This window comes from Stegostoma tigrinum, chromosome 7 (assembly GCF_030684315.1).
Source record: "Stegostoma tigrinum isolate sSteTig4 chromosome 7, sSteTig4.hap1, whole genome shotgun sequence".
Classification (NCBI taxonomy): Eukaryota; Metazoa; Chordata; class Chondrichthyes; order Orectolobiformes; family Stegostomatidae; genus Stegostoma; species Stegostoma tigrinum.
Window position 1 is genome coordinate 5855356 of NC_081360.1, and position 27475 is coordinate 5882830.

The window sequence follows — 27475 nt, forward strand, 5'->3', positions numbered from 1 at the left end:
ACAACCGCATGAGTTCCTCAGGGTAGTGACCCAGGCCCAACCATCTTCAGCAAACTTCCCTCCATCCCAAGGTCAGAAGTAAGGATGTTTGCTGATGATTGCACAATGTTGAGCAGCATTTATGACTCCTCAGATACTGAAACAGACCATGTTCAAATGCATCAAGATCTGGACAACATCCAAGAATTAAAACAGAAGTTACTGGAAAAGTTCAGCAGGTCTTACAGCAACTGTGAACAGAAATCAGAGTTGATGTTTCGGGCCCAGTGACCGTTCCTCAGAACATCCAGGTTTGGGCTGATAAATGCCTTGCATCACAAAAAATGCCAGGCAATGGTCACCTACAGTAAGAGACAATCTAACCATTACTCTTTGACATTCAACAGTGTTACCATCACTGAATCCACTACCATCAACATCTTGGGGGTTACCATTGACCATAAACTTAACTACACTCACCAAATAAACAAGGTGGTGATAAGAAACCAAAGAACTGCGGATGCTGTAAGTCAGCAAAGGTTTATCATAGTTTATCCTCCTGCATCCAAACCTCAATGCTTTTCGGACACAACACAACATTGAACTTTTCTTCCATTGCATTCGCCTCCATGCCCATTTGTTTGAGAAAGATTCCAGTCCCTCTCCGACAGATCCCTTCAACCACCTCCACATGGAACCCTCCATCCCACCATTTACCTGCATTTAACCTGTTCATCGATAACTATCGATGTGACATTGTTTGCCTCAGTTGATTTGCCCCTCTGCTCATTCGAACCTATCTGCATCTGAACTGACATCTGATCTCGCTGAAGCTTCACATCATTTTGGAATTTCAAGTTCACGGGGTCCAGTCACCTCTTCTTTATGCAATCCCTGTACATGGATGGTGCGTCCAGGAAGGATTTCTGAATATGTAGATAGGCCGACTAGAGGGGAGGCCATACTGGATTTGGTGCTTGGCAATGAACCAGACCAGGTATCAGATCTCTCGGTTGGAGAGCATTTCAGCGATAGTGATCACAATCCCTGACCTTTACTATAGGCGTGGAGAGGGATAGGCGCAGCCAGCATGGGAAAGTATTTAATTGGGGGAGGGGGAATTACAATGCTAAAAGGCAAAAACTGTGGAGCATAAATTGGGATCAGACCTTCCCAGGGAAATGCATGACAGAAATGTGGAGGTTGTTTAGGGAACACTTGCTGCAAGTACTGGATAGGTCTGTGCCACTGAGGCAAGGAAGGGATGGTAAGATGAAGGAACCTTGGATGACAAGAACATCTAGTCAAAAGGAAGAAGAAAGCTTACTTAAGTTTGAGGAAGCAAGGATCGGACAGGATTGTAGTGAGCTACAAGGTAGCCAGGAAGGAACTGAAGAACAGACATAGGAGAGCTAGAAGGGGTATGAAAATGCTTTGGCAGGTAGGATCTAGGAAAACTCCAAGGCGTTCTTTGCTTATGTGAGGAACGAGAGGATGGCCAGAGTGAGGGTAGGGCTAATCAAGGATAGTGGAGGGAACTTGTGTGCGGAGTCAGAGGAGGTAGGCGAGGTCTATAATGAACACTTTGCTTCCATATTCACCAGTGACAGGGACCTTGTCTTTTGTGAGGACAGCATGAAACAAGCAGGTATGCTTGAACAGGTTAATATAAGGAAGGAGGGTGTGCTAGAAATTTTGAAAAACATGAGGACATATAAGTCCCCTGGACCAGGCGGGATACACCTAAGGTTATGGAAGCAAGGGAAGAGATTGCTACCCTTTTGCAATGATCTTTGCATCCTCACTGTCCACTGGAATAGTAAAGATGATTGGAGGGTGGCAAATGTCATTCCCTTGTTCAAGAAAGGGAACAGGGATAATTCTGGGAATTATAGACTGGACAGTCTTACTTATGTGGTGGGAAAATTATTGGAGAGAATTCCGAGGAACATTATTTATGATTATTTGGAAAAGCAACAGTTTGATTAGAAATAGTCAGCATGGCTTTGAGAGAGACAGATCATGCCTCAAAAGCCTTACTGAATTATTTGAGGATATGACAAAACACATTGATAAAGGTAGAGCAGTGGAAGTGGTGTTTATGGATATTAGCAAGGCACTTGAGAAGGTTCCCCATGGCAGACTCATTCTAAATAAGGAGGCATGGGATTCAGGGAAATTTGGCTGATGGATACAAAACTGGCTGTCCAATAGAAGACAGAGGGTGGTTGCAGGTGGAAAGTATTCCATCTGGAGCTTGGTGACCAGTGGTGTTGCACAGAGATTTGTTCTGAGACCCCTGCTCTTTGTGATCTTTATAAGTGACTTGAATGAGAAGTGGAAGTGTGGGTTAGTAAATTTGCTGATGACATGAAGGTTGGCGGAGTTGTTGATAGTGTGGAGGGCTCTTTTAGGTTGCAATGGGACATTGACAGGATGCAGAGCTGAGCAAAGAAGTGGCACATGGAATTCAACCCAGAAAAGTACGAAGCGATTCAACTTGGAAGGTCGAATTTGAATGCAGAATACAGTGTTAGTGGCAGGATTCTTGGCAGCTTGGAGGAACAGAGGGATCTTGGTCTTTAGACCAAGTGTGGAAACAGGTCCTTCAGCCCCACAAGTCCACACTGCCCCTTGATAGATCCCACCCAAACACATCTCCCTATAACCCTGAATACTACGGGCAATTTAGCATGGCCAATCCACCTAGCCTGCACATCTTTGGACTGTGGGAGGAAAGCGGTGAACCCGGAGAAGACCCATGCAGACAGAGGGAGAATAAGTAAACTCCGCACAGACAGTTACCCGAGGCAGGAATTGAACCTGGGTCCCTGGCACTGTGAGGCCGCAGTGCTAACGACTGAGCCACGGTGCCGCCCCTAAATGTCCATGTCCATAAATCCCTCAAAGTTGCTACCCGAGTTGATAGGGTTGTAAGAAGGTGTACGGTGTGTTGACTTTCATTGGCAGAGGAATTGAGCTTATGCGTTGAGAGGTTATGCTGTGGCTCTATAAAACCCTGGTCATAGCACACATGGAACATTGTGTTCTGTTGATTTACCAGGAAGCTGCCTGGACTGGAGGTCAGGTCTTATGAGGAAAGTTTGAAGGAGCTAGGGCTTTTTTCATTGGAGCGAAGAAGGGTGAGAGGTAACTTGACAGAGGTGTACAAGATGATGACAGGCATAGATACAGTGGATACCCAGAGACTTTTTCCCAGGGCGGAAATTACTACGATGAAGGAGGCATAATTTTAAGGTGAATGGAACAAGGTATAAGGGAGATGTTAGAGATAGGTTCTTTACAGAGAGAGTGGCGGGTGTGTGGAATGCGCTGTCGGCAGTGATAGTGGGGTCAGATACTTTAGAGATACATAAGCGACTCTTGGACTAGGACATAGAGGATAGTATAATGTAGGGTATGCAGGCTAGTTTGACCTTACAGTAGGATAATAGGTCGGCACAACATCGTTGGCCAAAGATCCTGTACTGTTCTTTGTTCTACACCCACAGTCCAACAGGATGGTCTCAGGGTTCTCCCCTTCTTGAAGGAGAAAATGCCTGAGGCATCCCCATCCACCATTACCCTTTTTAGGATTCCTCACCACCATGGTTGAAAGGGTCTTCGGCCAGTCTGGCTCATCTACCACACTTCAGCCCCCACTCCCTCTATATCAGCGCAAGAATCCCTCTGGTCTCACCATCCAAACAGCAGCAACATCTAAAGGATCACGAACTGCCATTCCAGCCACCTCTGCAGGATGCCTCGACTAGACACCTATTTCCCTGCCCATCCTCCCTGGTAAGCAGGGACCATTCCCTCCAGGGCATCACGGTCCACTCGTCCTCCATTCCCAACACCCCCCATCCCCCAACAGCCCCACAGTAGCTTCCTATGCAATTGCAGTGGCTGTAGACTTCCTCTCTCCTTACTATCCAAGGTCCCACACGCCGTCCAGATAAAGCAACGATCCATCTGCACTTCACTCAATCTGATCTACTGCATTTGCTGCTCACCATGTGATCACCTCTACACTGGGGAGATGAAGCGCAGACTGGGTGTCCACTTTGCAGAATGCCTATGTTCTTTCAACAAAAATGACAAGCTTCCACTTGCTTGCCATTTCAACACATCACCATGTTCCATGGTCAACATCTGTGTCTCGGTCTAGCTACAGTGCTCCAGTGAAGTTTAGCACAATCTGGAACAACAACTCATTTTCTGCTTGGGAACTCTGCAACCTTCTGGGCACAATATCAACTTCTTTCATCTCTGTAGCTCAACCTGTTCACACCATGCCCCTTAACAACATGGGCTTCTACCACAAACAACCCATTCTCAGCCACTAAAGGTCCTAACATTTTCCCAACTACCATCAGTTCTAAAGAAGGGTCACTGCACCCAAACATTAACTCTCCTTTCTCTCCACAGATCTTGTCAAACCAGCTGAGGTTTTCCAACAATTTTTAATTTCATGGCTACAGCAGCAGATCAGAGTTAGGGATACTGTTGTGAATACTACCTCCTGACTTACCAAAGCTCACCCACCATCTACAAGGCTCAATTCAGGAGTGTGATGGAATAGTTGCTTGGATGGGTGCATCTTCAAATCCAAGACTAAATAAGGTTGACACCAAGGCAAAGTCACTTGCTTGATTGACATCACATCCAAACTTCCACTCGCTCTCCCATTCTTGCTCGGTAGCAGCAGTCTGCACTATCTACAAGATTCACCAAAGATCCTTAGACAGCACCTTTCAAACCCATGACCACTTCCATCTAGAATGACAAGAGCAGTAGATACATGGGAATACCACTACCTCCAAGTTTCCCTCCAAGTCACTCACCATCCCTACTTGGAAATGTGCTGCCATGCCTCCACTGTCACAGGGTTAAAAGCCTGGAATTCCTTCCTTAATGATATTGTGGGTCAATCTACAGCATGTAGACTGCAGCAGTTCAAGAAGGCAGCTCACCACCACCTTCTCAAGGGCAACTAGGGTTGGTCGATAAATGCGATTCAACCAGGAACACTCAAGTCCCACAAATGAATTTTTAAAAAGCCAATCAATTTAGCCAAAAACTCTTTGGATTTATTTAATTCTATGTATTTTCTATATTGCCTTGAACTATTTGTGTGAAGCTGGTTAATTATCCATTTAAATACGCAGAAGCAAGGGTCTGAAAATTACCTTTTAAAATGACAAACATTCAATGTACTCTCCATGCATACAGAACCAGGTGAAATATTTCTGATGTGTAACAATATTTTACACACATACCATGAGAAAACACAATGCCAGACATACGGACTCATCCATCAGTGGGGAATTTTGAGGTTTAAGCTTTTCCACCAGAGCAGATAATTATATATAAATTTCCAACTAACTGTACGATTGGATTCTTTTGAAAGGATCTCAGACCTTCATACATACCCGTGGGCACAAAGTCAATCCCCATTGCAAGTTTGAAGCAACTAGACCCCTAAATTACAATTTAAGATTTCCATCATGGCCAGTGATCAACACTTATTAAATGAACAAGCTTTGATATCGTATCAGTGAAGAGCTTGTTTCTACCATGTGTCAATCAGTTAAGTTCACTGCATTGGAACATTTAAGACCCAAATTTAATAGAGAACAAAAGGAGGCTAAATCAAGTTCATGTTAGCTCCATAAAGCAACACACTTCATAGCATACCCCATTTTATCTTCATCACTTTGCATGTTTATCTCCCTCAAGTGCCGATCGAATTTAGCTTTGAAATTATTGATTATCACCACATAACGAGTTCTAGTTCATTGCCACTTACTTTTTAAAATAAGCTTTTTTCTCATTCCAATGCATCTCTTGATCAAAAGCATAAATCTGTATCCTCTGGTTCTTGTCACATCAGGTAATGGGATCATTTTATTTCTTGGCTAACATATATAAACCGATGTAGTCTTAATCATAACCTTGTAGACCTCTAACAAATATCCTAATTTTTTCCTTTGGAAAACAACTCCTTTTTCCAATCTTGCACTGTAGGCAGCACTCAGGCTTTGGCTCATAGGCAAAATTACCATTCTCACCACACAAGTATCAGGAAATTATTATCTAAAACAAAAGAGAATCTAAATCAACTTCTGCCAACATTCAATGACATTACTATTGCTGAATCCCCCTGCTTGTAGAGGTTGTACCTACATCCCAAGGATTGCAGTTGCTCAAGAAAGCAGCTCTTTATCATCTTCTCAAGGGCACTTAGGGTCAGACAATAAATGCAAGCCAAGCCAGTGAACAGCAAAGTTTTTTTTAAAAAATGCTCTCAAACCTGGCATTTTCAAAATCTCCTTGGAACACTTTCAAAGCCCTTCATATTCTTTCAAAAAGTGTCATCTCAGAATTAGGTGCAATACATCTCAAGTTTTAAAAAGGTTCTGTGTAATTTATTTTAATAAAATGGCAGGAAAGTTAACTTTCAGAAGGAGAAGAATTAAACTTTTGCTCATTTCTATGATTCCTGAATGAGTCTGTACCAAGTGCTCCCCATTTATAATGAAATAGACAGGCATGCACAGAAACAGCCATTGTGGTCGAACAGTTTAAACTGGCTTTTATACCCCATTCGAGCTTCCTCTCATCCATTCTCTAATTTGCTGGCATAATTTGCTCTTACTTTTCTCAATCACTTGGTGCTCCTCTATTTCATTACGGATAACTTCAAGTTCATTCTGTAGGTTTTCCACCTTCTTGCTCCACTCTTCCAGTTCAGTTTGATGCTGTGTAGACATTGTCTGCTCCCGCTTCTCAACACGCCACCTACACTCCTCTTCCCATTCCTTTTGCATATCCTGCTGGAATAGAACAGTCTGCTATTGGATGTTCACTATTATGTCATTATTAAAATTTGTATTTATGTTATGTATTTATCAATAACAAACTTGGAACATTTTGTTGCAAGAGCAATATTAATAACACTTTTGACACTGCGTCATTGGAGGAAATAGTAGGACAGAGGAGCAAAAGCTGGGTCAAGGAGTCAAGAGTTTCAAGTAGCAAAGTAATAAAGAGAGGATGAGGAGTGAGGGGCTGGGAATTTGAGCTTGAGGTCAGAAGTAAGACTACCACTCGTGGAACATTTTTTTAAAAAATTATTTATGGTAGACTGATGTTATTGGCTAGACCAGCACTGATATGCCTGTCGAGCAGTTACATGTCAACTGTTATATTTTGTATCTGGAGACACATGTAGGCTGGACCAGGGAGGGATGACAGATTTCATTTCCTAAGGAACATCAATGAACCGGAGGGACTTTTATGGAAATCAGCAATGGTTACATGGTAACTATTAGGCTGGATTTTTATTTCAAAATTTTATTGAATTCAAATTTCATCATCTCGGAACGATGGAATTCAAACGCACATGTCCAGGATATTAACCTGAGGTACTGGGTTACTCGTCCAATGATACTACGATGACATCACCAACTCCCCATAAAATTAACATGGACACGAGAGGCCAGAAAGAGTACAGAGATCCCAGAGTTGCAGCTGTGGAAGTATGTATAAAGATAAGCAGAGGCAAGGTGGTTTAAAAACAAGGAACAGGAATTTAAAGTTGAGATGCTGGCAGATCAGTAGATCAAACAAGCACAGAGCCAATCGACAAATGAGAGATGAGGCAAGCTAAAATACATGTGAGAGATTTGTATAAGAGTAACAGCACACAGCTGGTTTAAATTTGGGAATCCTGAAACAAATTATTCACGTCAGTCTGCCCAAATCAGTTCACCAGGAATCAGGCTCAAGTTAGGACTGTGATACTTTCCAGGTCACAACACTGTTCCTCCTCCCAGCTTAAAAGCAGAAGTTTAAAAGGAGGATCCTTCACAGGAAGTAGTACAATGCTGGTTTGAGGCAGCAAACAGGATGTCCAGGGCTGCTTGAAATCGGTACACTAGATTACATTCAAGAACGCAGTACACCACCACGGAATTCATTAGCAAGTACATGGTGGACTGCTTGCCAAAGAAGTCAATCCTGGTGATCCCCAACGAGAAAACCCAGATGAACTGGGAAATTCACTGGCTACTGAAGACTAGGTATGCAACATTCAAGTCGAACGGCCCATACCTTTAAGGAAAATCCAGATATGATCTCCGCAAAACCAGAGATGCCAGGAGGCAGCATCAGGCAAAAGTTACAGGTCCAAACCAACCATATGGACACCCACCATCTCTGGCAAAGCGTACACAACATAACAGGATACAACATGAAGCAGAGCAAGATAGCAGCCAAGAATACAACCCTCCCTAACGCGCACACTGCTTTCTATGTTCGGTTCAATCAGAATGCCAGCTACATGGTGTCACCTTACCCGACAGCCCTGGACACACCTGTTCCATCAATCACCGTTGCAGACGTCAGATTAATTTTCCTGTGAGTCAACCCAAGTATAGCGACGAGCCCAGCCATGCACTTAGACCCTGTGCAGACCAGCTGACGAGATATTCACTAACATCTTCAACTTCCCCCCTCTACAAGCCGAGGTCCCCATCTGCTTTAAGAAGCCACCATCATCCCAGTAACAAAGAATACGCATGCAACATGCCTGAATGACTACCGCCCAGTGACTCTTATGTCCATAATCATGAAGTGCTTCAACACGTTGGTCATGGCCCACAGGAACTCTAGCCTCCCAGCCTGCCTCGATCCACTGCAATTTGCCTATCAACATACCAGGTCCACAGTGGACACCATTTCCCGAGCTCTACATGTATCCCTGGAACATCTGGATGACAAGGACACTATGTCAGACTCTCATTCATAGACTACAGTTCTGCCTTCAACACACATAATCCCCTCCGGAATTAGCTCAAAGCTTCGAGACCGAGGTTAAAGCTCCACCCTCTGTCACTGGATCCTCACCTTCCTGACCCACAGCGAAGATAGACAACTACACCTCCTCCACAATAATCCTCTACACTGACATCCCTCAAGAATGCGTTCTCATTCGTAACTGTACTCCCTGTACACCCAAGACTGTGTAGCCAAACTCTGAAAGAATGCCATTCAGAAGTCTGCTGATAACACCAGAAATAACGAGGTGTGGAGCTGGATGAACCCAGCAGGACAAGCAGAATCTTAGGAGCAGGAAAGCCGAAATGCCTAGGCCCAAAACGTCAGCTTACCTGCTCCTAAGATGCTGCCTGGCCTGCTGTGTTCATCCAGCTCCACACCTTGTTATCTCGGATTCTCCAGCATCTGCAGTTCCTATTATCTCTGCTGACAACACCACCGTGGTAAGACAGATATCAAACAATGATGAGTCAGAATACAAAAAGCAGATAGATGGTTGATGCCATGCTGCAATGATAGCAACCTCTCTCTTTGTCAACAAAACAAAAGAACTGATTGTTGACTTCAGGAAGTGAGGAGGAGGGCATACCCCCATCTACATCAACAGAGCTGAGGTGACAAAGGTCAAAAACGTCAAGGCTCTGGGAGCAACAATAACTGACAACCTGTCTGGGACTTCCCAAACAGATGAGACAGTCAAAAAGACATAACAATGCCTCTCCCTCCTCAGGTGGCTTAGGAAATTTGGCATGTCCATAAGAACCCTCACCAATTCTTACAAATGCACCATAGAAAGCATGCTATCCGGGTGCTTAAAGGCCTGGTGCGGCAACTGCTCTGCCTTTGACTGGAAGAAACTACAGAAGGCTGTGTGCACAGCCCAAACCATCACAGAAGCCAATATCCCATCCATGGGCTCAATTTACACCTCGCGCTGCCACTGAAAGGATGCCAACATCATCAAACACCCTTCTGACTCTGGTACTGCTCTCTTCCAGCCTTTTCCATCAGGCAGAAGATACAGAAGCTTGAACACACACACCGGCAGGTTGAAGAACAACTTCTTCCATGCCAGTATTAGACTGCTGAATGGACTGAATGTTTATCTTGCTTTGCATACCTCTTGTGCAGTGTAACCTGTATGCCTCGCTTGTCTAAACACCTAATGACCTGTTTGCCATTGTTTGCTACGATCTGCTTGTACTTCTCACAAAACAAAGCTTTTCACTGTATTTAGGTACATGTGACCACAATAAATGAAACAAAATCACATTGCCTAAGTGGAAATCCAACTGTCTGGAAGTTCAATGTCTTCCAGATCAAAGCTGTCCAGTCAATCAGCATTCATCTGCCACCATAAACATTCACTCTCACCACTACTGACTCAGAATGGCAGTATCATCTATGGCTGCAGTAACTCAACAAGCCCCTTGGGGACCGCTTTGCAGAACACCTCCGCTCAGTTCGCAACAAACAACTGCACCTCCCAGTCGCAAACCATTTCCACTCCCCCTCCCATTCTCTTGATGACATGTCCATCATGGGCCTCCTGCACTGCCACAATGATGCCACCCGAAGGTTGCAGGAACAGCAACTCATATTCCGCCTGGGAACCCTGCAGCCATATGGTATCAATGTGGACTTCATCAGTTTCAAAATCTCCCCTTCCCCCACTGCATCCCTCAACCAGCCCAGTTCATCCCCTCCCCCCACTGCACCACACAACCAGCCCAGCTCTTCCCCCCCCACCCACTGCATCCCAAAACCAGTCCATCCTGTCTCTGCCTCCCTAACCGGTTCTTCCTCTCACCCATCCCTTCCTCCCACCCCAAGCCGCACCCCCAGCTACCTACTAACCTCATCCCACCTCCTTGACCTGTCCGTCTTCCCTGGACTGACCTATCCCCTCCCTACCTCCCCACCTACACCCTCTCCACCTATCTTCTTTACTCTCCATCTTCGGTCCGCCTCCCCCTCTCTCCCTATTTATTCCAGTTCCCTCCCCCCATCCCCCTCTCTGATGAAGGGTCTAGGCCCGAAACGTCAGCTTTTGTGCTCCTGAGATGCTGCTTGGCCTGCTGTGTTCATCCAGCCTCACATTTTATTATCTTGGAATCTCCAGCATCTGCAGTTCCCATTATCTTTGGAATTATATTACATTGTTTTCACTATACTTGAGTCAAAATCCTGGAACTTCCTTCCAAACACCATTGTGGCAGTTACTACCAAATTCAGAAGAGCATTCAGGAATTAGTAACAAATGCTGGCCTTGCCAGTGAATTCCACATACACGTAAAACAAAATTGTGAAAACTGAAGCCACTGCACTTGGTCATTACTTCACACTGTTTTGTTTCTTGGCTACAGTTTCAGTCGCAGGCAACTGTCTAAAGTTGTGACAAACATTGATGCTGGACTTAGTGTCGAAATCAGCTTCCACTCACATTTCTGCCCTGCAGACATTTGATGACATCCCTGACGCTTGCGCTAGGGAGACAATATACCATTCTCCTCTCAGGTACCCCCATGGTGCCAGGATCAGGGACAGGGGCACAGATGGCTGCAGTGCTTTCTGAAATGGGGAGGACAGTCACAAAGATCTTGGTACGTATTGAGACCAACAACACAAGTAGGAAAAGTAACGAGATCCCGAAAGCAGAATTTTAGAACTAGCAAGTAGATTAAGGTACAGGACCCAAAAGGTAGTAATCTCCGGAGTACTTCCAGGGCCACGTTTATGCATGTGTATAGGAATAGGCATTTAATTCAGATAAATGCGTGGCTGGAGAAAGGATGTAGGAGGGAGTGCTTTAGATTTCCGGGACCATTTTTGGAGGTGGGAGTGGTGGGACCTATACAAAGCAGACAGGTTGCATTTGAACCACAATGGGAATAGATACTTTGCATCAGTTTTCACAGTGGAAGACACCAGCAACATATCACAACTTCAAGGAGAGTCAGGGGCAGAGGTGAATGTAGGGGCAATCACTAAGCAGAAGGTGCAAGGGAAGCTTAAAGGTCTGAAAATAGATAAATCATCAAGACCAGAAAGACTACAGTCCAGAGTTATGAAAGAGACAGCTGAGAACACTGTATAAGCATTGATGGTGATCTTTCAGAAATCAGTGGAATCAGGAAGGTGCCAAAGGACTGGAAAATAGCTAATCTAAGACCGCTGTTTAAAGAAGGCAGATATAAGTCAGGAAACTATAAGCCAGTTAGTCTTACCTGGTAGAATTTTATAGTCTTTTTTTAAGGATGATGTTACAATGTACTTGGAAGTGCTTGGTAAAATAGGGCAGAGTCAGCAAGGCTTCATCAAGGGAAAGTCACACCTGGCAAATCTGTTGGAATTCTTTGAGGAGGTAACAAGCAAATTAGACAAAGAAGAGCCTGTAGATGTAATCTATTTGGATTTAGACAAGATGTCAAAGGAGGCTGCTAAATAAGAACCTGAGGTGTTAGGAACAAGACATTGGCATGGATACAAGTACTGGCACAAGTCAGAGAGTAGGGATAAAGGGGTCTTTGTCAGGATGCAGCCAGTGACTAGTGGAGTTTCTAAGGAATTAGAGTTGGAATCACAATTATTCACATCATGCATTCATTTTCTGGATGAAAGAGCTGAGCTGTTGTTGTTGCTAAGTTTGCAGATGACATAAAGAATGAAGGCACAGGTTATGCTGAAGGTGTCGGGAGGCTGCAGAAAGACTTGGACAGGCTAGGAGATTGGGTAAAGTGGCAAACAGAATATAATTTGGGAAAAGTGCAAGGTTAGGCATTTTGGTCATTAGAATACAGACATAGACTACATTCGAAATGGGGAAAGGCTTCAGAAATCTCGAGCACAAAGGGACTTGGGAGTCCTAGTTCAGGATTCTCTTAAGTTTCACATAGACATTCAGTTGGCAGTTAGGGAGGCAAATGCAATGTTAGCATTCATTTGAAGAAGGGCAATATACAAGAGCAGAGATGAACTGCCAAGGATGTACAAGGCTCTAGTCAGATCACATTTGGAGTATTGTGAGCAATTCTGAACCCTGTATTTAGGGAAGGATGTCCTAGAGTTGTTGGGAATCCAGAGAAGGTTCGCAAGAATGATCCCAGGGATGCAGGGCCTGTCATATGAGGAGCGGGTGAAGACTCTGGGTCTGTACTTGATGGAGTTTAGAAAGATGAGGACAGATCTGTTTGAAACTTACAGAATACTGGGAGGTCTAGATAAGGTTGATGTGGATGTAGTAGGACAGTCTAGGACTTAAGGGCACAGCCTCAGAGTGAGGGGATGGCCCTTTAGAATGCTTGTGAATACTTGTGGATGTAGTGCCAATCAAGCGGGCTGCTTTGTCCTGGATGGTTTCAAGATTCTTGCGTACTGTTGCGGCTACACTCATCCAGGCAAGTGGGGAGTATTCCATCACAATTCTGGTTTGTGCCTTTGTAGATGGTGGGCAGTTTTTGAGGAGTCAAGAGGTGAGTTACTCGCCATAGTATTCCTAGCATCTGACCTTTAAGAATGGAGTTGAGTTGACATTTCTTCAGCTAGACAGATTAATCTGTGGACCTCATTGCTGAGAAGGTTGCAGAGGTCATATTTAATATTTAAGACAGTTAGATCGGTTCTTGATTAGTAATGGGGATCAAGGGTTAAAGCGAGAAGGCAGAAGAATGGGTCAAGAAATATATCAGCCATGATTGAATGGTGGAGTGGACATGATGGGCAGAATAGTCCAACTCTGCTCCTATGTCCAACTAGCTTGTGAGGAAGGGTGGGGTCCAGACAGAATGTTCAGCAGGCAAATGGCAAAAACTGCAAGTGGCAGCAAGGGAGTCAGAAAGGTATCAATATTATTAGTCAGTTGAGGTACAAGAAAGCTTGGTAAAGTTGGATGGCATTTATCAAGGTTAGGCATTTTGGTCATTAGAATACAGATAGTGGAGGATTCAGTGATGGTAACACCATTGAGTGTCAAGGGGTGGTGGTTAGATTGTCTCTTATGGGTGATGGTCATAGTTTGGCATTTGTGTGGCACAAATGTCACTTGTCAGCCCAAGCCTGAATATTGTAGAGATCGTGTTCTATGTGAACATGGACTGCTTCAGTATCTGAGAAGTCACAAATGGTGTTGAACATTGTACAACCATTGGCGAACATCCCCACTTCTGACCTTATAATGGACAGAAGGTCAATGATGAAGCAGCTAAAGATGGTTGGGTTGAGGACACTATCCTGAGGAACTCTTGCAGAGATGTCCCAGAGCTGAGACGATTATCTCCAATAACCATGACTATCTTCCTCTACGTCAGGTATGACTGCAACCACAAGACAGTTTGCCCCCCGAAACCGATACCCATTGATTCCAGTTTTGTTAGGGCTCCCTGATGCCAAACTGAGTCAAATGCAGCCGTGATGTCAAGGGGTGTCTTACTCTCACCTCACCTCTGGAATTCAGCTCTCTTATCTGGTAGCTCAATATTCCAGGAAACAGGGTCTTCAGACAAGATGGGGACGAGGTATCGTGAGTTTGATCAGGGAATCCATTACAGCAGTAAAGAAGGATGACATCTTGGAAAGCTTCTTAAATGAAGTAATATGGACAGAAATTAAAAAGTAAAGATGAGCATTCACATTGATGGGAGTGCACTATCAGGCCACTAACAGTCCGAGAGAAATAGACAGCAGATATGTGAGCAAATTTCAAAGAAGCGTAAAATAACAGGGTAATGAAAGTAGGGGATATCAACTCCCCCAACATTAACTCGGATAGTCATTAAGTGAAAGGTTTAAAGGGAGCAGAATTCTTAAAAAGCATCCTTTTTAAACCAATAAGCAGAATACCCTACAAGAGAGGGGACAGTGCTGGACTTAATTTTAGGTAATAAGGCTGGGCAAGTGGTTCAATTATAAGTGGGGGAGCATTTTGTAAACAGCAACTATAACTCTGCTAGATTCATGACTGTAATGGCAAAGGTCAACAATAAGCCTGAAATTAAAGTTCTCCACTGGGGGAAGGATGATTTTTATAAGTTCAGCGATGATTTGGCCAGCACAGACTGGGAGCAGGTACTTTCAGGTAAATCTGTCTCAGAACAGTGGGATGCATTCAAGGACCAACATAAGAAACAAAGGTGAGACCATCAATCCTGTGAACTCTGGACATCAAAGGATATACAGCATTGGATTAAGAGAAGAAGGGAGACTCATGGTAGATGCCAAGGGCTCAAAACAGCAGAAGCCCTAAAGATGTATAGAATCTTCATTGGTAACAAATTAGGTCACGTGAAAGATAAACACAAACATATACAAGGGCACTCTTTGTAACCAGCATCAGTCAAGTGATTTCAAATGACAGAAATGCTACAGGAGTCCTCTGATATTAAGTGACCTACCTGTTTGTTCGAGACTAAAAGTTTCTCTAGTCAGACCTTACCATCTGAACTTCACACCCCAAAGAAAGGAAACTGTTTTTCAGAACTTCTAAATATCTTTTGATGCAGTAACCGTTATTGCCAGAGTTACACACAAGAATGATATATTTGCAGAAGGATGAAATTTTCATCAATACCTTCTAATTTTAAAAATAGAAGCACTTGGAGAGGGTTCAGAGGAGGTTTACCAGGATGCTGCCTGGACTGGAGGGCTTATCTTATGAAGAGAGGTTGACTGAGCTCGGTCTCTTTTCATTGGAGAAAAGGAGGAGGAGAGGGGACCTAATTGAGGTACACAAGATAATGAGAGGCATAGATAGAGTTGATAGCCAGAGACTATTTCCCAGGGCAGAAATGGCTAGCACGAGGGGTCATAGTTTTAAGCTGGTTGGTGGAAAGTATCGAGGGGATGTCAGAGGCAGGTTCTTTACGCAGAGAGTTGTGAGAGCATGGAATGCGTTGCCAGCAGCAGTTGTGGAAGCAAGGTCATTGGGGTCATTTAAGAGACTGCTGGACATGTATATGGTCACAGAAATTTGAGGGTGCAAACATGAGGATCAATGGTCGGCACAACATTGTGGGCTGAAGGGCCTGTTCTGTGCTGTACTGTTCTATGTTCTATGTTCTTAATCTTAATTACATTCCGACAAATTATATTTTGGAATACTGATCAAGAAATTGGAGACATTAAAAAAAAATTGAACATCATGACAGTGGTGACAAATGGGCACTGATAGATTGGATACTAAATCTGTTTGTAGGTGGAAAGCAGAGTAGCAGTGAAAGGTCATTTTTCAAATTTAAAAACTGTATACTGGCAGTCTTCAAATCATTGAGATGGAATGCGTCACATGTTGTAGGTTACTGAGTGAACTAAGTGTAGAAATTGTGGAGATGCTAGCCGTAACCTTTTGGTCCCCCTTGCAATTGGGATGATGCCATAGGATTGTCAAAGTTTCAAAACAGGAGAGTACAAAAGACTTCGCAATCACAAATTGGTCAGCTTACTGTCAAAAAATGTGGAAGCTTGCAATAACAAAAAATTTCTAGCCGGTTGGACAAGGATAGAGTAACACAAAAAGAAATCCTGCACAGGATTTTGTTGGCAAATTGCTTCAGTAAACTATCAACTTGTTCATGAGACAGGAAGTAATATATTGAAATTTGGTGGCAATATTTGTATAGAGTAGAAAAACATGAAATAATACTAAATCTCTCTAAATCAGTGGTTACACCTCAGTTAGACTGATGTATCCAATTCAACAAAGATTTCAAGGAGTTGGAGAAGATAAAAACAACATTTGCCAAAATTCATACCAGGAATATGGGAATTTTAATGCCTGGGAGGATAGTAGAGACAGAAAACCTCAAAATCTTTAAAAGGTACATTGATGAGCACTTGAAATATCATTAAAATCAAGGCTATGGATTTAGTTATAGCATAGCGGAATTAATGTAGATAAGTCAGCGCAGACTCTTGAGCCATATGCACTATTCTCTTTGAATAGATAAGATAATGGGGAAATGTAATAGAAATGCTTATAATTATTAGGTGCATTTATAAATTCAGAAACTAGATATTGTTTGCGCTGGCAGGAAGGCAGTACTCAAGAGTCTATTAATAAACTGTGATGGGGTAAAAAAGCTGGTGGGGAGAATGTGATTTTTTTCAAAAACTGAGTGAGTTATGAGTGGGAATGTACTGCCTGAACAGCAGTGTTAACAGATCCAATACAGCTTTCAACACGGAAGAGGATATCTACTTTAATAAAAAGGAAAAATGTCTAGGTTTGGAGAGAAAAGGATTAATTGGATAATTCTTTCAAAGCGCTAGTACAGGCACAAAAGTACAAATCACCTCTTTCTGTGCTGTACTGTTATGAACCTTATTGTAAGTTCAGCATGCATGGGAGAAAGCAACAGCTAGGCCCATGGTGTCCAAGAGCTCGACTGTTACTAAACAAGCAATAATCAGGATGGTTGGAGTCAAACAGGATGGAATCTTGTTTGTTTTTCTCATTTTGTAGTTTCCAATTGAAATTATCCAATTCTGCTATAACTTCAAGGTCAGAAATTACACAACACCAGGTTATAGTCCAACAGATTTATTTGCAAACCCATGCTTTCTCAGCCACACCACTAATGTGATCCTTTGATCATTTCCTTATAAATTCTATGTCTGGTACTACCTCTCTCACTAACACCCAAAGGAGGAGTGAGGCTCACAAAGCTTGTGTTTCTGAATAAACCTGTAGGACTGTGACCTGCTGGTCTGTGATTTCTGACTTTGTCCGTCCCAATCCAACATCGGCACCTCTACCTCCACATCATGCTGTAGTTTCAACTTATAATCTAAGAACTTTTGGGTACTGTTGAGAGTGTGACAATGCTGTGCCATTAAGAGGTTATTTTGTGTTTTCTGTTTTGAAGAGAGGTGCAGAACAGTCTACCGAAACCATGAGAGTAACCATGAAGGCCTCGGAGATTTTCTTCCAAGTTGGAACAATGGAGGCAGCCTAGTTGGGTGTGGCCAGCTGTCTCAGAACAGGCTTTCTAGTTTTTATTTAGTTCTTGGATTTGGGTTCAAGCAGTTGCTGTTGGAGGCTTGAAGAAGTAGGCGCTATCTTTTCCCTTTCTCGGTTACAGCTAGAAACTAGGGCTTTATCCCCGCTCTTGTCCCGGTACTGGGTTACTTGTGAGACAAACCTGTGTTCTGAATTTTCATTTTTGCCAAGTGATATGTTTATAGGGTGTTACTATATTGGAACAGTTAGTTGGTAACAGTTATGATATTGATTATTCTGTTATGATTTCCAATAGAGTTTATTATTCTGAATTCCTTTTTCTTTGGTTATATTTTAACTAGAGTGTTGAAACAAATTGTGTTTTGCTTAACTTCGAGTAGTGTAGAACATAGGACAGTACAACATGATACAGGACCTTCAGCCCACAATGTTGTGCCAACCTATTATCCTACTCTAAGATCAAACTACCCTGCACACCCTACATTATAATATCTTCTGTGTGCTTATCCAAGAGTTGCTTATGTGTCCCTAATGTATCTGACTCCACCACCAGCACTGGCAGCACATTCCATGTGCCCGCCACTCTCAATGTAGAGAACCTACCTCTGCCATCTCCCCTACACCTTCCTCCAACCACCATAAAATTATGTCCCCTCGTGACAAGTCATTTCCACCCTGAGAAAATGTCTCTGGCTATCCACTCTATCTTTGCCTCTCATCATCTTGTAAATCTTTATCATCTTTCTTCATCCAATGAAAAAAGCCCTAGCTCCCTCAAACTTTCCTCATTAGACCTGTCCTCCAGTCCAGCGAGCATGGTAAATATACCCTGCACCCTCTCTAAAGTTCCCACATTCTTCCTACAATGAGGTTTCCAGAACTGAACACAATATTCCAAGAGTGGTCTAACCAGGGCTTTATAGAGCTGCAACATAACCTCGCAGCTCGCAAACTCAATTCCCTTGCCGTTGAAAACCAACACACCATACGCCTTCTTAACAACCCTATCGATTTGTGTAGCAACTTTGAGGGATCTATGGACATGGACTCCAAGATCCCTCTGTTCCTCCACACTACCAAATATCCTGTCATTAACTCCACATTCTCTATTCAAATTCAACCTTCCAAAATGAATCACTTCACACTTTTCTGGGTTGAATTCTATCTGCCATTTCTTTGCCCAGCTCTGCAAATTGTCAATGTCCCATTGCAACTTACAAGAGCCCTCCACACTATCGACAACTCCACCAACCTTCGTGTCATCGGAAAACTTACTAACCCACACTTCCACTTCATCATCCAAGTCATTTATAAAGATCGCAAAGAGCAGAGGTCCCTGAACGGATCCCTGTGCAACACTACTGGTCAACAAGTTCCAGACGGAATACTTTCCACCTGCAGCCACCCTCTGTCCTCTACTGGACAGCCAATTCTGCATCCAAACAGCCAAATTTCCCTGAATCCCATGCCTCCTGACTTTCTGAATGAGCCTACCATTGGGAACCTTATCAAACCTTATCTGTTCTGAGGAAGGGTCACCGGACCTGAAACATTAACTGTTTTTTCCTTCACAGATGCTGCCAAACCTGCTGAGCTTCTCCAGCAACATTTTTTGTTCATAATTTATAACATTTGCAGTTCTTTTGATTTTTATTTTAAATCTTATCAAATGCCTTGCCAAAATCCATATACATCACAGCCACTGCTCGACGTTCAGCAATGTGTTTTGTCACATCCTCAAAGAATTCAATAAGGCTTCTAAGACATGACCTGCCACTCAAAGCCATGCTGACTATTTCTAATCAAACTGTGCTTTACCAAATAACCATATCTTTCAGAATCCTCTCCAATAATTTGCCTACCACAGAAGTAAGACTAACTGGTCTGTAATTTCCAAGATTATCTCTACTCACTTTCTTGAACAAGAGAATAACACTTGCTACCCTACACTCATCTGGTACTACTCCAGGGAAAAGTGAGGATGCAAAGATCATCACCAAAGGCACAGCAATCTCTTTCCTCGCTTCCTGTAGAAACCTTAGGTATATCCTACCTGGCCCAGGGGACTCATCTATCGTCATGTTTTTCAAAATTTCTAGCACATCCTCCTTCCTCACAGCAACCTTTTCGAGCATATCTGCCTGTTTCATGCTGTCCTCACAAATGTCAAGGTCCCTCTCGCTGGTGAAAACTGAAGCAAAGTATTCATTAAGGAACTCTGCTACCTCCTCCGACTCCATGCACAAATTCTCTCCACTATTCCTAATTGGCCCTATCCTCACTCTGGCCATCCTCTTGTTCCTCACATAAGCATAGAACCATTGGGGTTTTCCTTGATTCTATCCGCCAAGGCATTTTCATACCCCTTCTAGCTCTCCTACGTCTATTCTTCAGTTCCTTCCTGGTTACCTTGTAGCCCTCCATAGTCCTGTCCGATCCTTGTTTCCTCAACCTTAAGTATGCTTCCTCCTTCCCCTTGGCTAGATGTACTACGTATCTTGTCATCCACGGTTCCTTCACCTTACCACCCCTTCCTTGCCTCAGTGGCACAAACCTATCCAGTACCCGCAAGTGCTCCCTAAACAACCTCCACATTTCTGTCATCCATTTCCCTGAGAACATGTGATCCCAATTTATGCTCCACAGTTCTTGCCTAATAGCTTTGTAATTCCCCTTCCCCCAAATAAATACTTTCCCATGTTGCCTATTCCTATCCTTCTCCACAACTATAGTAAAAGTCAGGGAGTTGTACCAAAATGGTCTCCCAATGAGAGATCCGACACCTGGCCCGGTTCGTTGCCAAGCACCAAATCCAGTATGGCCTCCTCTCTAGTCGGCCTATCTACATATTAGGTCAGAAATCCGTTCTGGACACCTGACAAAATCTGCTCCATCCAAACTCTTTGCACTTAGGAGTTTCCAGTCTACATTAGGGAAGTTGAAGTCACCCATGACAACAACCCTATTACTTCTGCACCTTTCCAAAATCTGCCTCCCAATCTGTTCCTCAGTGTCTCTGTTGCCATTGGGTGGTCTATGGAGAACTCCTAACAGAGCAACTGCTGTTGTCCTGTTTCTGACTTCCACTCATACTAACTCAGTGGACGACAGCGACCTCCCTTCCTACTGTTGTGATACCATTCCTGATTGGCAATTCCACTCCCCCACCTCTTCTACTTCTCTCCCTATTTCTTTTGAAACATCTAAAACTCGGAATATCCAACAACCATTCCTGCTCCTATGTTATCCAAATCTCCGTAATGGCCACAACTTCGTAGCTCCAAGTACTAATCCATGCTCTAAGTTCATCACCCTTATTCCTGACACTTGTTACATTAAAATAGACACACTTCAACCTGTCTCTCTTACTGCAACTTTGCCCTATCAACTGTCTATCCTTCCTCACAGACTCTCTGCATGCTCTATTTGATGCACACCAGCGACCGCAACCTCTGATCCTTAATTCCGGTGCCCATCCCTGTCAAATTAGATTAAACCCTCCCAGAGAGCTCTAGCAAACCTCCCGCCCAGAATATTGGTGCCCCTCCAGTTCAGGTGCAACCCGTCCTTCTTGTACAGCTTCCAACTTCCCAAAAAGGTATCCCAATGACCCACATATCTGAAGCCCTCCCTCCTACACCAGCTCTGTAGCCACGTGTTCAACTGCACTTGCACTCTATTCCTAGCGTCAAGAACCCACGACAGTAATCCTTCTTAAAATATTTTGAAGAAGTTTAGCCTGGTCCATAATGACAGAGATGTAAATTGGCTGCCAAAGAATAAAGTTTCCCTAAAATATAAATAAACAGTGTAATTCATACCTGTAGTTTTCTTGTCTCCTCTGCAATTACTGTGGCCTTCAAAACAGCTGCTGCTTCTTCCGATGCCTTCCTCAAATCCTCTGGAATCAACAAAAAGTGTCAGTTCGCCTGCTACATTTTCTTATTCTCCCTTCAATTCGAGAGCGTAACAGCTGTGGTTCAGGGATAGCATTCTCATCTAGGCGTCAGAGATCTCACTCAAAAGACTTAAACCAACTTGATACCAGCTTAAATCAGTGCAGTACTGATGCAGAAATGTACTGTTAATGAGCCATCTCTTTCTTTCTCTTACTCAATCTATCAAATCTCATCTTGAATGTAGGCCCAAGTGCTGATGGCCGTTAATTAAGTCAACACAATCACAAATTTTCATGCCAAAATGCTTTTTCTGCCTTGTCCTCCAAATCTCTCAATTTAATCCATGCATCTAATTACTCATTCTTGACCTATATCTAGATCCCTTCAACACTTTATTACATAACTTCACTACCTGCAATGTTCTAACATAATGATCCAGTGTTTCCAGGTTCTGCATGTTCTTTTTTCTACAGACAACATCCTCGTGAATTTACACAATGAATTCTGGTTGAAACCAAAACCTTCAATTCATTTAGAACATAGAACATAGAACATTACAGCACAGTACAGGCCCTTCGGCCCTCGATGTTGTGCCGATCTGTCATACCGATTCCAGCCCATCTAACCTACATTATTCCATGTACGTCCATATACTTGTTCAATGACGACTTAAATGTACATAAAGTTGGCGAATCTACTACCGTTGCAGGCAAAGCATTCCACTCCCTTCCTACTCTCTGAGTAAAGAAACTACCTCTGACATCTGTCCTATATCTTTCACCCCTCGATTTAAAGCTTTGCCCCCTCGTGCTCGCCGTCACCATTCTAGGAAAAAGGCTCTCCCTATCCACCCTATCTAACCCTCTGATTATTTATGTTTCAATTAAGTACATATTTGAAAGTACATTTTCCATGGTACTTCCCAGTTCATCTCATGTCAAGTGAAACACCACTTTCACCAAAATCCCACTTTTGAAGACCTTATTCTCATTGTATTATCAGCTCCATGACAACATGATGAGTTCCCCACTCAAGCTGGAAGTCTCAAAACACACAATTACCAAACAGCATAAACAACTTCTCTTTGCCTTTCATGCTTATACTACAAATATCTTCGCATGGTATTTCTCTAGAGAACTGTCAGGCAATGGAGGCACTATAATTTCTTGCAAAACACCAACACCTACACAAACCTGATAAACTCACAGATACTGTCTCCAAATATGCTATCCTGAATGCATAGAGACTGTAGATTTTGTTGTCAAGCAACATGTAATTGCAAAGAAAATTCACCTGAGAAAATTCAAATAGTGCAAAACACCATGCATCATATTATTAGGGGCCCTTGAGCTGGATCACCGATTTGAAACAGGAGTTTGATGCATGAGCTCAGTATAAAGCTTCCTTAGAACTAGCCAAGGTAGGCCAAACTCCAGAAATGAAGGCATTGATTTCAAGCATACAAATGGATGGAAAAAAAATCTGTTTCAACTGAAGGAAGGGTGCAGAACCTAGATTTGATTACAAAATTAGAAATGACTCATAGTAAATGGGCCAAACTGTTAGGCATGTAATAAATTGCCTGGAAAGTCTATAAAATAATCACCGCAATTACATTAAGGTGATATTTGGTTAACCTTCAGCAAAGGGAAATAATGGATTTTGGTGGTGGTGGTGGTGGTGGTGGTGGTGGTGGTGGGGGGGGGGGCGGGGGGGGGGGGGGGGGGAGAGAAGATTGACACTTGCCAAAAAAAAACTCATCTGTTTGGTAAACTAACATTTCCTTTCAGGCTTTCTGTGTGTTTCATTATTCAACTATATTGATTAGCCCCCAGCACAAACAATTCATCACATAATTGTCCATGGAACAGCACATAGGAACTGCATCTTCCCTTTAAAGCTTTAATGGAATCATTTGAGCAACAGTGGCTCAGTGGTTAGCACTGCTACCTCACAGCACCAGGGACCGTGTTCGAGTTCATCCTTGGGTGACTGTGTGGAGTTTGCACATTCTCCACGTGTCACCCTGGTTTTCTCGGGGTGCTCTGGTTTCCTCCGACTGCCCAAAGATGTGCAGGCTAGGTGGAGTGGCCATGCTAAATTGCCCATAGTATTCAGTGATGTGCAGATTAGGTGGGTTACAGGGGATGGATCTGGGTGGGATGTCTGAGAGTCAACAGGAACTTGTTGGGCCGAAAGGCCTGTTTCCACACCGTACGGATTCTGTGATTTATACATAATGCACCTTTAAATGCAGTGCTTGTAGGGCTGGATTGTGACAAAAATGCAAAAGAAACTTGGAAGGAGACATGAAGTTGACTGTGGGAATAATCAAAAGAGGGAGGATCAATGATCTGGCGGGGGCGGGGGAGAGAAGAGAGAGAGAGAGAGAGAGAGAAAGAGAGAGAGAGACACAGAGACAGGCGCTGCAGATGGAGGAATCCCAGGTTTCAAGCCTAAATCGTTGACGGTGCAGCCAAGGAAATCGAAGACATATAAGAGGGTATGGACGTGAGTTGAGTCAGAAGTGGAAAGGGGTGTTACTCGGGCCATTGAGGGATTTGAGCATGTCGCATAAAATCAAGTTTGAAGGGGACAATGGCAAAAGTTTGAAGGATACAACATAGTAAGCAGTTCAGCTCAAGGTCAAATGGAATACAAAAGGTGACAATACTTTTGTTCAATCAAAGGCAGTCACAAGGGACCAGAGAAAATGGCTCTCATGACCTCCATTTTTAATTGGTGGACATTTCAGTTCATCCGGATTTTAATGAAATATAAGCAGCCTGATAAGACTGGAAGAACACATGACCTTTTCTCTTTCAACTAAAATTTGATTTGATGAGTTAACAAACATAGCAAACAACACTGACTCCTAAGATAATAAAATGTGAGGCTGGATGAACACAGCAGGCCCAGCAGCATCTAAGGAGCACAAAAGCTGACGTTTCGGGCCTAGACCCTTCATCAGAGAGGGCGATGGGGTGAGGGTTCTGGAATAAATAGGGAGAGAGGGGGAGGCGGACCAAAGATGGAGAGAAAAGAAGATAGGAGGAGAGGAGAGTATAGGTGGGGAGGGAGGGAGGGGATAGGTCAGTCCAGGGAAGACGGACAGGTCAAGGAGGTGGGATGAGGTTAGTAGGTAGGAAATGGAGGTGCGGCTTGGGGTGAGAGGAAGGGATGGGTGAAAGGAAGAACAGGTTAGGGAGGCAGAAACAGGCTGGGCTGGTTTTGGGATGCAGTTGGGGGAGGGGAAGAGCTGGGCTGGTTGTGTGATGCAGTGGGGGGAAAAGGTCGAACTGGCTGGTTTTGGGATGCAGTGGGGAAAGGGGAGAAATACACCTCCTCCCACCGACCCTCCTGCAAAAATTCCATCCCCTATTCCCAATTCCTCCGCCTCCGCCGCATCTGCTCCCACGATGAGGCATTCCACTCCCGCACATCCCAGATGTCCAAGTTCTTCAAGGACCACAACTGTCCCCCCACAGTGGTCGAGGACGCCCTTGACCGCGTCTCCCGCATTTCCAGCAACACATCCCTCACAGCCCGCCCCCACCACTACCGCCCAAAGAGGATCCCCCTCATTCTCACACACCACCCCACCAACCTCCGGATACAACGCATCATCCTCCGACACTTCCGCCATCTACAATCCGACCCCACCACCCAAGACATTTTTCCATCCCCACCCTTGTCTGCCTTCCGGAGAGACAACTCTCTCCGTGACTCCCTTCTTCGCTCCACACTCCTCTCCAACCCCACCACACCCAGCACCTTCCCCTGCAACCGCAGGAAATGCTACACTTGCCCCCACACCTCCTCCCTCACCCCTATCCCAGGCCCCAAGATGGCTTTCAATAATAAGCAGAGGTTCACCTGCACATCTGCCAACGTGGTATACTGTACCCATTGTACCCGGTGTGGCTTCCTCTACATTGGGGAAACCAAGCGGAGGCTTGGGGACCGCTTTGCAGAACACCTCCGCTCGGTTCGCAATAAATGACTGCACCTCCCAGTCGCGAACCATTTCAACACCCCTCCCATTCTTTACATGACATGTCCATCATGGGCCTCCTGCAGTGCAACAATGATGCCACCCGAAGGTTGCAGGAACAGCAACTCATATTCCGTTTGGGAACCCTGCAGCCCAATGGTATCAATGTGGACTTCACCAGCTTCAAAATCTCCCCTTCCCCCACCGCATCCCAAAACCAGCCCAGTTCGTCCTCTCCCCCCACTGCACCACACAACCAGCCCAGCTCTTCCCCTCCACCAACTGCATCCCAAAACCAGCCCAGCCTGTCTCTGCCTCCGTAACCTGTTCTTCCTCTCACCCATCCCTTCCTCCCACCCCAAGCCGCACCTCCATTTCCTACCTACTAACCTCATCCCGCCTCCTTGACCTGTCCGCCTTCCCTGGACTGACCTATCGCCTCCCTACCTCCCCACCTATACTCTCCTCTCCACCTATCTTCTTTTCTCTCCATCTTCGGTCCACCTCCGCCTCTCCCCCTATTTATTCCAGAACCCTCACCCCATCCCCGTCTCTGATGAAGGGTCTAGGCCCGAAATGTCAGCTTTTGTGCTCCTGAGATGCTGCTCGGCCTGCTGTGTTCATCCAGCTCCACACTTTATTATCTTGGATTTTCCAGCATCTGCAGTTTCCATTATCTCTGAGACATCAGCGTCACTGAGACTAAGCCTCAGCACATAAGAGCGCCAACCAAGCCAGAACACTTGGTATAACACACACTTGATCTCAGCCAAAAGACCGAGAAGCGATAGGAACACAACTTAACTAAGGCAAAAGCTAACTGATTTGTTCATTCAGATTTGTTAAGGAAAAATACCCAGAATTAAAATAAATTAGGGCAATCATTAATCATAGATATGCTATGTACTGAAAGCTTTTTAAAGAAAAGTAGCATTTTCAACAAGAACTTTCAGTACGTACCATATGTATAAGAAAAGTACCTATTTGAAATTAAGTTGCAAATCCAGAAGACCACCTCACCCTACAAGATACTCTACCCATTTCCTGTTGGTGTTTCTTCACAGCTTGCTCCATTTGCTGCAGATTTTGTTCCTGAATTCGCTCCAATTCTATGTGCTGTTGGTTCTGCAGTACTGCCACCTCCTGGCGTCGTTTATCATTCAGCACCTCTCGCAGCTCAGCAAGGGCCTCCTCCTTCTCACGCTGCAGATTAGACTGCAGAAGCTCAAGCTGAGCTCTGTGCATATTGTTCAGACTCAGGCGCAGGGATTCCAATTCAAGACTATGTCCTTTCTGTTGGAAAAGGACAACTCATCTTAGAAGAGAGACATCATGTAAACAGGCCAGGTTAATTCAGCGGTACCTCAGGAGTATCAGTTCGAGCATTAGCTTGAATTATATACTCTTAAACTCTGGAAATGGAAATCACATGGAGATCGGTTCTTGTGAAGTGACTTCATGATCAAACCATAAATGGAAATTCAGTTACAAGTTTAAAATTATCTTAATTCTTTGGAATATTTTCCTTAAACTACATTAAAATATATTTCCTCTGTGGAATAACAGAACTGCTGAAGTCCATTGATGAGCTGAGAGTGGCTGCCCTTGAGATCAAAACAACATTTGACCAAATGTGACATCAAAGATCCTAGCAAAGCTGAAGTTAAAGGTAATGAGGGTGAAAAATACGCTCTGCTTACAGCTATGTCTAGTATAAGTGATGATGGTGGTTGTTGTCAGAAGACAACCTCAGCCCCAATCATTTCAGGGTACTTCTGTGGGCCCAAACAGCTTCAGCTGCTTCGT

General features: G+C 44.0%; 1 protein-coding gene across 6 annotated transcripts in view; it reads right to left on the bottom strand.

Moving 5' to 3' along the window:
• Window positions 1–27475, bottom strand: part of pcnt (pericentrin) — a 323443-nt gene that overhangs the window by 231089 nt on the left and 64879 nt on the right. For 4 of the 6 annotated variants that reach the window (XM_048534231.2, XM_048534229.2, XM_048534230.2 and 1 more), the window contains 3 exons: window positions 26707–26962; window positions 21598–21677; window positions 6641–6818 (listed from right to left, as the gene is read on the bottom strand). In XM_048534231.2, coding sequence (XP_048390188.2) covers window positions 6641–6818; window positions 21598–21677; window positions 26707–26962 — 514 coding nt within the window. The remainder of the gene's footprint in view (window positions 1–6640; window positions 6819–21597; window positions 21678–26706; window positions 26963–27475) is intronic. The other 2 variants (XM_059647013.1, XM_048534228.2) reach the window with 1 other exon arrangement.